The 15,933-nt window shown below is 37.2% G+C and overlaps 1 protein-coding gene across 1 annotated transcript; it reads right to left on the bottom strand.

Annotated features, from left to right (window-relative positions):
* Nucleotides 1-212: 212 nt before the first annotated feature.
* Nucleotides 213-13,389, bottom strand: ttc38 (tetratricopeptide repeat domain 38). The gene is made up of 14 exons (XM_083910905.1): nucleotides 13,311-13,389; nucleotides 12,136-12,213; nucleotides 11,978-12,059; nucleotides 11,025-11,196; nucleotides 9,516-9,689; nucleotides 7,574-7,649; nucleotides 7,263-7,382; nucleotides 7,045-7,104; nucleotides 6,786-6,824; nucleotides 6,194-6,275; nucleotides 5,244-5,409; nucleotides 2,866-3,025; nucleotides 1,241-1,314; nucleotides 213-877 (listed from the first exon to the last, which is right to left on the bottom strand). Exons 1-14 carry the CDS (start codon nucleotides 13,383-13,385, stop codon nucleotides 790-792), a joined length of 1,446 nt encoding a protein of 481 aa, XP_083767031.1. The 5' UTR covers nucleotides 13,386-13,389; the 3' UTR covers nucleotides 213-789.
* Nucleotides 13,390-15,933: the final 2,544 nt, after the last annotated feature.

Genomic DNA, 15,933 nt, shown 5'->3' with positions numbered 1-15,933 from the left:
TTAAGAATTATGAGCCTGTAAATCTTAATACAGTCATTTTAAGTGACTCTATTCAAACCGTTTTATCTTGTTCTAAAAACATGTTTCTCCCCATGTGCCAAATGAGCATTATAACCCTCTGAGGGACCTTGAAATGCTTAGCACAGAGTATACAGTTACCTAGAGCCTGCTCTGTAATTTACATTGGCAGCTGCTGTCCTCTAGATTGCAGGGATCGTGCTGTCCCAGATCCTGATCTCTCAGATCCAAGATGAGATTACCTCGGTGTTGTGAGAGCAGGTCGACACAGGGGAAGAGGAAGGAAGAAAAGAACTGCACTCCACTCAGCTCCTCGGGGATGTGCGAGGATATCTTCTTCTTCTTCTTTTTTTTTACTGCTTCGACATCTCTGCAAATGTTTGAGTGCAATTGTTATTCTTAAGGCGTGTTGCACTTTATTCTGTAACTCAAACAGTCTTTCACATGACAAGTAAGAAGTGTATCTTTATTGGTTTTGATATTGGTTTTTGTAGTTCTATTGACATGAAATCAGCAGAAAATAATCTAAATGTGCTCTTGATAAAAGTGAGAAAGAAAGTAATTTACATTAAGGCAATTAAGGGAAAAAAAACATGTGATTATATTAGCTCATAATAGCAATGTTTTAATTGAAAACTGTTTGAGCTGTTTTGATATAAAATCCAAAGTCCCGGTAAAAGTCCCCGAAAACCTAACATCAGCACAACAGATTGAAATGTTACTTGTATATATGTTTGCACAGACACTGCTCTGCACACTCTTGCTCTCCTTCTAGGCATGAAGAGCCAGGGCTTTCTGCATCAGGCGATCGGTCAGAGGAGAGTTTGGCCTCACGGCATCACGCTCCACTAGAAGACATCTGGGAGAACACAAACACAGCGTATGGAGAGGAACACAGATTCAGAGAAAGTACAAGCTAACCTGATGAATAATGAAAGCAGAACATGCGGCACAGACAGAGGTTGTTAGTTACACAGTGAAAGCATATCATTAGGGTTGTATGTGCATATAGAAGGACATAGCAGCTGAAGTGAAGAGTGGGCAGTAGCCCCCAGTCGTACTGCATCAGTTCTTCAAATAGTGCAATAACTTTCCTTTTTTTCCTACTTAATTCACAGAATACAATCTCACATTAAAACATGGATGACAAAACAAAGAGAAATGAAATGAAGGTGGTCTAAAACTAAGGCACCCGACGTTTGAAACCGCAGTAATTCTTTACCTTCCCAGTTTCTGGTGACGCTTGTTCTCCGACTTCATGGCTGCATGTATGAGCATTTGACTGAAGACGTCTCTCTGCAAACGACCGACAACAAACTCATTAGCAAAGACCATTCCAGCACTTTTACTTTTACACTTTCTACTGTTACTCTATAAAGTGTCGCACCTTGGGGAACAGTTTCATGAACACAAAGAAGGCAAACGCCATCAGCATCCATCACACAGATTCATTATTCATACACTTTGCTCCACATTCTGTAGCATGTTCTTAGACTGAAAGGCTTAACTCTCATGTAGAGTGTTCTTCACCTCTGGTCTATTTTCACCCTCAACAGGGATTTCTGTTTTCCTCAAGAAAACACAAAACAATAAGATCAATGATATCTAAGCAAAAATAAAGCCTTGAGGCATTTAAAAGGTGCATAACATAACTACAGTTGACTTTGTGCTTGTTTTTGGTTTTATAGACCTAAATATAGAATCTTTACATTATGTTCTTCGTTCTTCACAAGGGCTGCAACAGTTAAATTGGTTTGGTTTTTTTCAATAATTAAAAAAGAAATCTCTTGTATCGTGAATACGTTCTGTTTCCTTTGCTTCATATTGAAAAGAAACGTATTATTTTGGTTTGTTGACAAAACAAGACAACCTAAGAACGTCATTTTGAGGTTTGGGAAACAACGATAAACATTGTCTGTGATTCTATGGACCAAACTACTAATGGATTAATCAATTACAAAAATAATTACATTGATCATAAGTTTCATCAGAAAAAATAAGGTTTTTGATTACCTTGATATCAAACACAATCAGAAGGGTCACATCAGGGGTCTCAAACTCTGGCCTGGGGGCCACATGTGTCCTGCCAGTCAATGTCCTGGGGCCCTACACTTTTAATTCAATTTTATTTCAATTCAATTTTAAATGATCAAATTCAATATTTAATTAAATATAAGCCTGTTGAGTGTTAAATTGCAATTGTCTAGATGCTTATTTTGATTTAATGTTTTAATTATGTTTTATTTTCGCCTGTTTTTGTTATTTACAGATTCATTTTGCGTCATAAACGTTTGTTTTTTTTGTCTTGAACTATCTATCAACACAAACGATGTCAGCCTAAATATTATTTATATATATATCGCAATCGGGTATTTGTGATTGCAACATCATGATGGATTATCAAGATCTTCATTTCTAATCACTAAACGGTTTTTTTCCCCGAATTGTTGGACTTTTTTCACTTGACCCGGCCCCTCCTGACCAGACAAGAAGTTCACTGGCCCAAGTCATTTTGAGTTTGAGGCCCCTGGGTCACATGATCGTCTTCCTGTTTTCTACAGGTTTGTCAGACAGCAGGGGATGACTACGCCCCCTGCTGTCGGACGTGCTGTTGAGGACAGCATTAATTGTTGGTGCAGCCTCAGTAGTAAATAGGCTACAGTCCTGCACCACTATGGACTACAGAAGCCCAAGGGAGGCAACGGTGGTGGAAGTTAAATATAAAAATAAATCTTCCTAATACATTCATTTGAATTAACTGATTAAAATGATTAATCGTTCAGGCCTATTTTGTTTCATTTTTATTATTTGCTTTGAGTTTGCCACCTTTCCTTGTGTGGAACTCACCTGAGCATCACTGCCACCAATATCGACAATGTCATATTTTAAAGGGTAGAGGAGATCCACCGCTCCACCATAGTTGCCTTTGTCGTACTCAACAAAAGCCTGACACATGGACACACCTACAGTCCCGGCCAGCTGATGTTGCTGATTATCTCCTGGCTCCCTGTAGAAAAAGGCAATTGTTTAAAGGAAGAACATTTCTTCAAATGTTTTTTGAATGAATTTATTTATATATATTTTTTTGAATCAAAAAAATCTTGGGCCACAAAAAAAAATAATTGCCTATTTCCTTCTACAAACACAAACGGCTTCATCCAGATACAGAAGACACGAAGGGTGAGATGAATTGGTACTGATGCAAATAAAAGAAACGCAGCACATTTTCATACAAACATCTGATGTGTCTGATGTATCTCTGCTGAGGATTGTGAATGTGATATTTACCATCTAAGAAAAGAAAATATGAAGTCTGCCGACATGTTTTCACATGTGGGCTAAGTGAGAGAGTGAAGCCAGGACCAGAGAGAGCAAGACGGAGAAAAACAAACTAAAACAGCATTGTAAAGTGACTTTACCTGAGATGAGACAACACAGGAGCAATCACATGGTTTTTCCTGACTTTCTGCTTGTTTCCTGCTGTGACTTTTAATGACGACTCGCAGTTCAACACCAGTTTGAAGCAAGAGTTGAAAGATTTGTGTTTCATTCATTAATTTCCCCATAAGTGAAGTTGCAAAGGCAACACTTGGCTGTTCGTACAGCCTTTCTTTTGCAGAAACAACAGATGCTCGCAGTTCCAGAAATGTTGTTTAAAGCACGTAAAACACTTAAACAGCCAAATCAATGACTTAGCAGCACTTTAAGATGATCAGAGGAACTGTAACTGTGCTCATTCACATTTAAATACCTAATCTAAAAAAAAGACAAAACAAATGATGACCATGTCTATGTTTTAATTAAATCTTAATTAACAATGTAGTTAGTACATAATTCTGCCTGGACACGATTAATTTGTTTTCTTCTTTTTTGAAAACAACGTAAGGTGAACTTATGTAAATAGAACTGTCGCAGCTGCTTTAGAGACAATGAAGGATGAAGGTGATACAATACAGGCTTTGCTATTAGCTCAAATATTGACTTGCTGTCATTTGGTGTAGGAAAATATCTACATGTGATTTTTTTTCTGATAGATTGTGATTTGATTTACAATAATATTTTAAAAGCCAAACTTCTGCTGTGAAACTGATTTAAAACATGCAGCGTTACCAAATGAGATGGTGTCATAATCAACCTCTGCTCTAATGCAGAGGTGTCAAACTCCATAACAAAAAGTTCACAACACATGATTTTCCACTGTCCATAGTCACATGTATCTTAGCTTAGATTTTTTACTAGATGTATAAAGCTAAAATACAAGTGAGTTGCTGCGCCCCCTCTGGCTGTGTTTTCAAAGTCCACATTTAATTTGTTTATTTATTTTACTTGGCGAGGTAACTTGATAAGCGTGGAAGACATATTATCTCAAATATAATTGTACGGTGGGCCGGATGTGAGTTTGACACCTGTGCTCTAATGTAATGATAATCAAAAAAATAAATACGTGAACGGTTTCCAACATGTAAGGATTTCCTTTTTTATGAATAGGCTTAAAATAAATGGACAATCATTCACTGTTTTAAATGATTATTATTCCGCCCTATTTTCCATTCATTAAAGCGATATTTTCATATTAAATTATGAAAATCGATGAAGTCTACAGAAGAGCTCGGGGTTGGTTTATTTGCACAGACTGACGAAGGTATTATTCTTCCGATATGTGAGAGGCATGAATATCTGAGCAGAATGTGCTTCACTGTAGAGCCAGATATGACAAAACACTGTCAGAATTTCTTGGATTAACAAAGTGACACAGTGTATGTGAGCGATGGAATTAAACAATGCAAAGCTTTAACAAGTCTGCAGCTTGCCCGATAATTCAAAGTAGAGCTGTGCTTCCTACATGGTTTCCTGTGTAACTCTTGTTATTTGGGTTTCATTATGTCACAGTAAAATGCATGAGAACTTAAAGCACTGGTTTTAAATGGCAGCGTTCTGTGGGTTTTTCTGCCAGACATAATTGAGAGCACAGGCTGTGAGTGGTTGTGATGCCAGAACACATTATGACCACAAAACTCCACAGAGGCAGCAGCTGCTGGTGTAACATCTGCTACAGAGAGAAGACCGTGGTCTCAGAGATGGACTGCAGCTCTGTATTCTCTCTCTATCTCGCCACTCCTATGCTCAGCCTTGTTTCTGTCTTTACATAAGACCTGGGTGACTTACGTAATACTGGCAGAATGTTGAGGTGTTCAGTGAAAGAAAAGAAATGGTGCGGAACTTACCTCGCCAAGTCCTGGAGGCCCTCAAGCAGACGCTGAGAAGTCCTGCTCTCTTTAGCTCCAAGCGACGCCATGAGGAAGTGGAGGTCATTAAATATGGTCACGTGGTCATCGCTGTGCGGCTGTGTTATCTGGAGCAGCTCTCTCCAGCGGTCGCTCACGCACACACCTCATCATGCACAGATACAGAGACAAGTACTGATTAAAAGCTGCTTCACATTTCATTAAAAACTATATTCAGTCTCTCATAGAAAAAAAGTCAAATGTAAGTTTCTTTTGCCGTTTTTAGTTACGACCAGACATTTTATTTTATCTTAAAGGTGCAATGCATAATGTTCGGTGATTGATGATAATATTCTGCCTCTGTTTTGGTCCTTGTGCACTTTTATATGCTGTGTCCTTCATCTGAAAACTGGCTCGGTCAGGCAATACTATAATTCCTGAATGCGGGGGTGTTTGTGTATACAGCAGCGACACATTGATCCCATCAAACCACTGTACAACTAGTTTCTTTAGGCCTCATATTTCACTTATGAAACTTTTACATGGGACATTTATTTGTGTTTTCAGTCATACTACAACCTATTTGCAGCCATCCTGCTTTACTAGCGCAATGTTGCTGTTGCGTCTGTCTGTCTTGATGGAAAACAAGCTGTAGTTTTCAATATAGTTGGCTGACACCAGATATATTTTAATTTGTATTATTATTATTATTCAATTATTATTTATAATAATAATTAATAATTTTTAAATTTATTTAATTTAATGTAATTTATTTTAATTTCATTTATTTAATTAAAAATGTTACCAAGAAACAGAGTCTTGTGGAGCTGATTTGACTATGTAACAGACTTTTGTTTCTATTTAAACGTTACACCGATCTGAACTCCCTTCTTGATGTTCTTTTCCTTAACAAGATGTTTTGTGAAATCCCACATTAACATGTATCTTACCCTCCATTACCAGCCTGTAGAGCATTGAACTGGCATCGACAGTGTCCAACATGGATCCTGAGGCTTTACAACGTCTGAAAACCTAGAAGAACAGGATGTAATTCACATTTAACCCACAAAGATGTAACATAGCATAACTGCCTCCACACTGACATCTTTCAGAGGAGAAAAAAATCATAAAGAAGACATGTTCATGTTTTACTGGCGTCCCCTGGTACGAGCGGTTAAACATTCATAGCTATCAGCTAACTTTATGTAAGAATTTCTGCTGCGTTTAAACTTGAGTCAAGCCTGAGTAACATTATGAAATGTTCTTGTTTAGGTAAAAGACGTCAAAGAGCTTTACTTTCAGACAGTCCCACTTATTTTGAGAGTGAATAGAAAAAGCTTTGGCAGTTGACACTGAAAAGGATGACAGGTTTTTAACCTCCATTGATTTGCACTTGCCTTCTTGACACACAAAGAACAACACATTGCTTTTAGCCTTTGTCCCCTGTGCATTGGTACATATATCACTCCTGAAAGAACTCACAAGGATACTCAGATGGATATACCATTGAAGTTTTGATGCAAACTCTCAACACAAACCAACCTGAGAGTCATATATTTGCAGAGCGGCTTCGTACTGCCCCTGTGGAGGAGGAAGAGGGGGCAAGAAAGACAAGTTTAAATAACTTCAGACTTGAGAGATAAGCCAGGGTTATAGATTGTGTTGACACAAATTAATCTCCCCATATAATCAACTCTCCACTTGAAATTACCCAGGGGAAAGGATATCATAAATACAAGTTCCATAAGCACTCCCACTGCCAACTATTCGGTTGACTGAGAAATCTCATTATAATCTTTACCTTCTCGATGAAGTATAGAGCCCAGTGCCAATAGTTATGACTCGCCAGGGCTTCAGATACCTGGAATTAAACAACATATATTTCATTTTTACCTAGAGCTGTTAAAATTTGTAATTTAATCCTGCTGATTTTTGTGGAGAGTAACAAGGTAACTGAATCTGACAAGGTTATAAAAATGTGATTCATTAGGGGGGAAAAACAATTCTATGGAGTTGTACCTGCCACTCCTTCTCTTTACTCTCCATAAACTTCAAGCCCTTGTCAAACTCAGCCTTCATCTCATAAACATGGGCTAAAGCGTGGACCGACCAAGCATCATCTGGAACCAGGCTGAGGCCCTGCACAAGAGAATCAGTGTCTTGATTGTGACGCATTCCTTTTGTTTTTACTCATGATGTTCCTCGATCATTACATATACAGGTGAGAACATCTCATTCGGCAGCAAATGACTTTACTTTACTGCACTCATGTAATCAGCACAGACACAGATGCCTGGATCACAATACTAAAGACACAGAGAAAATCTCACCTCCATGGCAACTCTTTCAGCCTGGTCATAGAAACGAGTCTCCAGAAGACCAAAGGAATATAATCCTTTCAGATAACTGTCAGCACAGATACATAAGAACATCAAACACAATATACTTACTCACCAAGTCAATTCTGTTATTTTTACAGAATGTATTCAGTGTTGTAGAATGCATATGTGATGTCTGTAGCAATAACAATGGATATCAAATTAGCATACGACGATGTCTGTATCACAATAGAAAGTGACAATTGGGAACAATGCTTAGGTAAATAATAATCTTTATTATAATAATCTTTATAATAAAGATTATTATTTACCTAAGCTAACCTAAATCACATGCAAGCAGCTTTTTTTATAACTTTTGGAATAAAGCATCAATTGTTTTTTTTAGCCTTGACACAATTTAAAGTGTATATTGATCGGCTGTGGTTACCTCTCTATTGAGGGAGAAGCCGGAAGGAAAAACAAATGAATCTGATAAAGCTCAACTTAATCCCTGGGGAAATTCTAGCAAATTTAAAATAAATAAGAAATGCATATTAAATGAAATATAGCAGTGACAGTGAGGGGGGAAATAATCAAAAATAATTTCAACACAGTGATAACCACAGTGTGTTGCCACCAACTTTCTTCATGCTGATAACTGCCAACTCGTTATTGCTGTGTGGGAGTATTGGATTTTATTTTTCCTGTGTAAATTATTGTCTGGCAAACTGCAGATTTATCTCCACACAGACATTGCTTGTTACCATGAAGTGTTAAAATATTAAAGATATTTTGTTTGGTCTGTCTGGAAATAGCGGAAGAAGGAAGGCTTTGCGGGAAAACAATCATTTATTCCCTTTAAGGATTCTAAACCAGAAAAGACACATGACTGCAGGGTGAAGACTTCCAGGCTTCACCCTGTGTGAGAAATGACTCTTTCCACAGCATACGCCTCATTTACTGTCCTTTCTTCTCTCATCTAAAAGGTGTATTAATATATACAGTACACCACTGATCCCATGTCCTTTGATCATTCTTTATTGAACTTCATATTTTCCATGTCTTTGCGCTGAAACATGATTTTTGTAGTGGTTAGGTGTTTGAAAAGGATGTTTTGTAAGATGCAGAAAAGCATACAAACCTTACACTGACATATAAATCACCCTTTATATTAGTCTCATAGGTTTTAATGTCGTCAAAACATACATTTGTAGAATTAAAGGTTCAGTCAGTGTCGAAGAATAAGAAACATTCCAGTCATGTCAGAGAAGTACGGCGGCCTCACATTTCAGAAAGGATGTCAATCATCTATGCTTGTGTTGTAGATACATGTTAAATGTGTGCTCTGATGGTGGCCTCTGTAAAGCAAGGCACTGCACTGTACATAAGAAAGGCTTATTCTGAGGCTATGAAAGGATTATTCACTTACATACATAGTTAGGGGGAGTATATTTCTATCAATAAACCCTCATAATGTTACACGCGGGACCTTTAAGTAACAAAACACATCTCTCTGTAGTTTTTTATTCTCTCTCTGGAGCTTTCCTCTGCAGCTCTGGCGAACAGTGATCTGTGGTTATGTGATGGTTGGTGCAGAGCAGGTAGTTCATAGCTGGTGTTTAGAGATGTGAGAGCTCATTACATGGGCACTTTACGAGTGGCTATGAATTATTTTATTTATTAAGGCCCATTAAGTCCAACTGGACTTGTTTAGAAACTCAATTAAAATTCCAACAAGTTCTATATAGCCCAGTGATAATCTGTAATATTATTAGTTCATCATGACACACAAAGTCAATATACTATAAATTGTGTGTATTGAAGCCTGACACGAGAGTGTTTTACAGTCCTCATTCATTCCCATTACATTACATATATTCAGCAATATACTGAGATCACAGGTTTCATATTATCTTGAAGACATGGTTTGTGTTGTATACCCTGGTTTGCATACCTGGACAAAGGTGTTTGTGGTTTCCAGTGAGGCAGCACTCTGGCCACAGAGTCCCTCATCTGAGTTTGGGCTCCCAAGTAGAAGTAGGAGTCGTGGGCAAACTTGAGAGCCAGCAAATCAGTGGGGTGATCGACCAGAATGTCTTCCCATGCATCGCAGGCCTTGGAAAAGTTCCTAAGTGAAACACGAGTCACTATTACACATACAGACAGAACAACATGCTGTGAAGATGTTAAGGACAAGAGAATGAATCAACAATGAGATTCATAAAGTGGGAATTGTAGACCCTTGACAAACAAATGATCTGCTCAGTATCTCCTTATAGCCCACATCCACAGAAAAAGACACAGTACATCACAAATATTAACTTGCTCGACTGTGAGGCACAAAATAGATGGATGCTGCGAATCCGAAGCATTTGAATGCCTCCGAAAAATGATGAATGAAAAAACATTGATGATGAATGAACAACACTTTATTTTTTAAAGTCTTTTGTCGTTCTCAAAATAATAATACAAAAGAAGCATTCGTCTTTACCAGGCAACTTCTTTTTCCTCTGAAACAAAACTTGTCTGATCCCTGCTGAGGCTTATTAATTACTGTTCTGTATATAACTAAACCACAGGTATTGATTCCAGGTGTGAAATGGAAAACTGCTCAAGCTGTTTACATATCCTTGGATCATGCAAACCCTTAATAATGTCAGACATGAACTGGACCAGAGGGTTCATTAAATGCTGCCTGAAAAAAATGCACAACATGGTCATTATTGTAATTACCCTGTGGCTTGTTGTTGGTCTCTCTCTCATAAAAGCCTGATTCATGGAGTGATACCGAGATGATTCTCCTATCTCTGCAAAGATATTCTGAAATTCTGTGTAAGTGACCAGAGGGTTTTTTCCATCACTGCCTCAGACACATTTTACAGTTACTGAAACCACTGTGTACCTGGAGAACTCTCAAAGCTTTAAAATGGTTCCATACCCTTGCTCAGATCTATGTCTAGCCAAAATTTTATCACAGATATTCAGCGCTCCTTACACTTCAGAGCTTGGTTATACATTGAATTGTGGGATCTTATACACACAAACACACACACACACACACACACACACTAAATGGCAATACATTCCCTTTCAAGGTCTATTTTCAAGAAGCAAAGAGAATGAACTGAAGTAGTTAAAAGTTCAGTCATTTCCATTCTTATTTATTCACTTGATTTGCACCTATTGATTTTTTTGGGGGGGGATTTACTGTATGACATTAAATTAAGTATTAACCTTCAACTACTTTCTTTTAAACCTACTTTCATGTTATAGAGGAAGCCTGTCTCTGCATTCCTGTGAAGCACTTATGTGACATGTCGTGCACACATCTAACAAGCTGAGAAAATGTCAGTGAAACTCATGCTAGCATGGGAAGCCACATTTTGCACAAATATCACAAGATCCCCCATTGATCCTTTTGTTGTAACTGCATTTCCTGTGGCCACGCAGCTCTGAAACTTACCCATGTGAGAAAAGCTCCATAGCCCTGACATGGAGCCTCTCTCTGGGAGAGATGTCCTGGCTGTTGGCCAGCTGCACGGTTCGCCTCACTGCACTGGCGAGACGATCATTCAGCCGAGTGGAGCTTGTCGTTGACACCAGCTCAAGCCCTGTACTCATCACGTGGCCCATAACTACAGGGGAAATGAAACAAAACAAACTTCTCATTGTGACACAAAAAACACAACTTTCCAGTCCTTTTCCTTTTCAACTGAAATGAGGGGAAACTGCTCATCTCCCTAATTTTGATTAATTTGCATGAACAGACTTAAATTTAAAATTCTTGTATGAGTCTGAAGCCGATAAGGATCAACCTCTGCTTACTGATCTGTGGTCAGTCAACAGATGATCACTATGAGTAAATAAATGACAGCACAGCATGCCATACTGTAGCAAAAGTGACTGTAGTCAGCGTATCTTGCAGGGTTATGCAATAAAAGGCTTGTCTATTTAATGGCATATTATGTCTTGACTTGTCTTAGTGGGAAAAACTCAGATGTAAGATAAGAAAAGATAATCCTTCATTTGTCTCATATTGTGATAATGAATGGACTTATATGACAACAGTAATGCTTTAGTTTGAAGGATCCTGGTACTGGTTCAACTAAAAGAGTTGCAGTTATTTGTAACGTCAGTAATAACACTTTACTTTTCATATCACATCAAATGTCTGCAGTCTGTTGTTATCAAGGCTTGATATACGACGACCATCCATTAATGATAGAGTCGAGCAGCGTGTGTCTCATAGGTTGTTCTCCCATCAATTTATGTGCATAACGATTACTCCAGTTATACATTTAATGACCTCCAGGCATATGTTTTATGACTGCCACTCAAAACTCCACATGCAAACACTCTACTTACCTGGTTCAATCAAAAATACATTAAATATAGGTCTGATGTTCTGGCATTTACCAAAGTTAGGATCCGCTGCCTGGATAGCTGAAATGCATCCATCAATTCCTCCCAAGGTTTCATCATTCCTCCATTTCACATACTAAGGACAAAACAAACAGTCATTACATTTTGTTATGGTGACACGTGAGACGTGGGTTCAAGTGTTTTACAGTTACCTGTGTGAGTATAGCGTCATATAGTTTACAAGCCTCATTACTGGTGGTGGACAGTGGAAGACCTTCTGCCCTCCATGCCTGTCACAAACATGGTGCAGATATTATGTGCATTTGTTAGTTTATGGAAGTGACTGTGCACACCTGAAGTACAGCATGCACGCTAAAACCATTTTTTCTTTATAGTGGAGCAAGGAAATGACACAACAGTCTCAACACCAACTTTGCCAAGCGTGATGCCATTTCCATAAACCACCTGACTCACTGATAACATGGCTGCCAGCAGGGACAGAAGGAAAAACAAATATTCAGCCACTAAACAAAAGGCTCACCTAATAAAATGATGCTTTCTTAAATCTGCAATATCTTCAGCATATGTCCACAGCTTCATTTCACATAAAGGACAATCCTTTATTACCTACTCACTCTCACAAAATCCCTTTTAGCCTGAAGGAACGCAGGAGCTGAAACTCGTTTTTATGTTTGTGCAATTTGCAAACATTTGAACAAAGGTCTTCAAACACCAAATTCACAAAAGAACACATTTGTCAACAAAAGTATACAAACTGTTTAACAGTTAGAAAGAGGGGCAAATGTATTCTGAAGATATCATTAACTTATGCAGGTGTAGGTTTTATTAGCCTCTTGTTAAGTAGATACTGCTGACACATGATGTTCGCTATATAAACAAAAGTGACTTGATTCAAAACTTCATGCAAAACACATGAACTATCACAAGTTGTTGTCATGTCTAATAACATATAACGTCATGTTAGTTATGTATAATGAAGGATAGTGACCTCACTGTTAGTGCTTTGCTAGGAATTCTCACTGATGAACATACTGTAATTCTCACTGATGAACATACTGTAAACACAGTTATTGTCATTCACAGGAATAACGTATTAAAATAAGGGACAAATGTAAGAAAAACTGGTTATTATTACAATTCATTTAACAGCAAACACAATGATAGGAGGTGCTAACATGACAGGGAGGCTCATATATATGTTTAATCCCACATCGCCATATTTATTTAGCTAACTTTCCTTTTTGCTGAAAACGCAAATCACGGACTCACGACAAACAAACTTATGTCTTTTCTCATGAAATTCTTGCTTAAATATTTATACTTTCTGATAATTAACGTCAGATATTCGTAAAAGCAAAGTTCTCACCTGACAATCTCTGAAACTGTTCGCGTTCATGTCTGATACTGAAGAAGAATAATAAACATAAACTGGTTCAGACATTAGTGACAGAATTCTACCGGAAACTCACGAAGAATTTCAAAGTAAGTGCATGAAGAAAATGTATGATTTTTTTTCTGTACATTTTCTTCTCATTTCTAATTAAACATGTTATTTATACATATGGACCTTTGTGTGTTTTTAATAAAACATAGTGAGAGTGTCTGCAATGTGAGGCGAGAGGGAATAAATGTATGCAGGCTTTATTTCTGCCTTTTATTTTGTCAACCATGTTCCCATTAATCAGAGAGTCGTTGACGGCTCCAGGGGCGGCTCCAGCTATTTTAACGTCCTGGGCAAGATTAGGATTTGAGACCCGACACTCACTCAAAAAAAAGGTGAAAGTTTTGGTTTGTAAATTCTTTAAAAATGCACAAGCTGCTTCTTTTTCTTTTTGAGGGAAAAGTTAAAAGATAAAGGTTAGGATTAGTACAACTGTTAATAAAGTCAGATTATTAAGCAACAATAGTTATTAGGATTTATTCTATCATTCATTCATCTATAAATATTTGTTTTGTGAGCAACAAACACCGTGTCATCTTCAATGATAATTAAAAATGTGTAATTTATACCTTGAAGTGCAAACAAGTGCAATACAGAGATAATTGACAATATATTTATTCAAATGACACGAAAATCAAAAATAAACTTTGAAAAACACTATATCATTTGGAATACAATCCACGTCAAAAGATATACAAGATAAATAAATATGATGTCTCCTTTTATTATTTACATTTTGATTATATACAATGTGTCAATTCTCAATTATGGTAAAAATGGCCATTAGCATTATTTTCATCACTACTGAAGTTATACATTTACATTGCTGTATGGGGAAATTATTTTAAATTTATTGTTATTTGTTCCGGGTTATATGAAGGAATCCTGAAGTTAATTTCAATAACTTTTTAACACTTTTTCAAGACCTTCTCAAAATATTTTAAGACCTTATCGCCACTTCAAGCTGTAATCAGCAACACATATTTAACTTACAAAACGGTTTTAAATGGCAATTAAATCTATAGAGCAAAACCGAGCTGATCTTGCAGGGCGAGGATGTCTGAGCATCGTTGTTTTTAACAAACGTGGGGAGGAAAATGAATACTTTCAATGTATATTTTTTGCAGGCAAACTCTATGGACACAATTTAATACCTCATGAAATCAAGATTAAGACGTTTTAATACTTTTTAAGGGTATTCATTTTACCAATTCTTGGAAATTTGGGAAAGCTATGCCAGTACAATTACATTTTACCTGAGGATTAAAAAATAGATTTCAGTGGACAAACATGTAAAAGAACTGCATTGTTTTATTGCCGTTTCCAGCGTACATCCAACACCCCTAAGCATTTTAGCTACATGAAGCATTTACATTTTTGTCAACAGAACAGTTTAAAAATTAGGATTCATTTTCTTTACATATAATACAGTTTGCACACATGTTAATAAATATCAATACAATCAAATCAAACGCATCACACTTTGTCTAAAACAACAACCCTTAAAATTATGTAACACTTTGTTATTTACAGCTCATACAGAGTCATAAATATAGCCTCTAGTGTTTCTGTGCCGTAAAACAGTGACCACCTGATTTCTTTACAGTTGTAAGAGTTGACGGCCCCCCAGATAAACCAGAATGTTTCTGTCAGATGCAAGTTGCTCATAAAGCACTTTGCTTCAGTGTCCTATTAAAAATCTTTGTTCGCTTGGAGAACTGCTGTAGTGTAAATATTTGAAAAAGAGGAAAACACTCGAGTTCCAGTGGGATGCACAGACATGACTACCTCAAAAACATAAATTAAATATGGATAATTAAGATGGAAAAAAAAAGGCATTTCATTCAAGGGTAAAGGATTAACACTGCCATATACTGATCTATGTGTTATCTAGGGCGTATGTTCCTGTGGTGTTCTCCTTAAATATTGCATATCCACCAGCAGAGACAGTCCTGTGGCACAAAATGAGTGATGTGAGCGACACTGATCAGCCATTAAATAACAGTGAAATCAGATTCATGAATGATAATGAACATCACAATGTTAAATGAACCTGAAAAGAGAGTTCTCCTCATTATAATCCTGTCAACAGTCAATTTAACTCGCTACTGTTCATCAAAGCAGAAGACATAAAAGAACAAAATCCAATATTGAATAAAGATAAGTGTTTGTCAACAGAAGCAGTCAGTGTGATTTATATACACTGAGCAGCATCTGACAAAGAAGCCCGTCATTTTTGAGTCATGTGAAGTGTCTTAATATTCATTTATAGTGTAGATCTATATTCTGTCGAGCTGTAAAAATTCTTCTTTGTCTCTGCAGCCTTCATTCCTGACATGCAGTGGCTAATGGGTGCATGGGAGTTTTGCACAAGTGCAGGATAATGGGTTTCTGGGCACTCTGCTGTCAAAAAATCTCCAAAAAGTGTTTATCTGTCAAAAGCAAACAAAACTCCTACATACATAAAGACGTGTCCATATTTAATGGATTCTTAGTGTTGACTCAAGCGAGTGCCTTTCTTATAGTGTCTTTGTGGTTCATTCGGATG

Source organism: Microchirus variegatus (genome assembly GCF_963457635.1).
Source record: "Microchirus variegatus genome assembly, contig: SCAFFOLD_134, whole genome shotgun sequence".
In the NCBI taxonomy this organism is placed as follows: Eukaryota; Metazoa; Chordata; class Actinopteri; order Pleuronectiformes; family Soleidae; genus Microchirus; species Microchirus variegatus.
The sequence above is the reverse complement of the archived record's forward strand: the minus strand, read 5'-3'. Positions and strand labels throughout refer to the sequence as shown.

Excerpts from the sequence above, each read along its gene's own strand:
- ttc38 (XM_083910905.1), bottom strand. The coding sequence starts at position 13,385 with ATGTCTGAACCAGTTTATGTTTATTATTCTTCTTCAGTATCAGACATG. Across the intron at positions 7,650-9,515 it reads CCACAAACACCTTTGTCCAG|TTATCTGAAAGGATTATATT; the intron begins GTATGCAAACCA and ends CTGTGCTGACAG. Across the intron at positions 6,825-7,044 it reads CTCTATACTTCATCGAGAAG|GGGCAGTACGAAGCCGCTCT; the intron begins GTAAAGATTATA and ends CCTCCTCCACAG.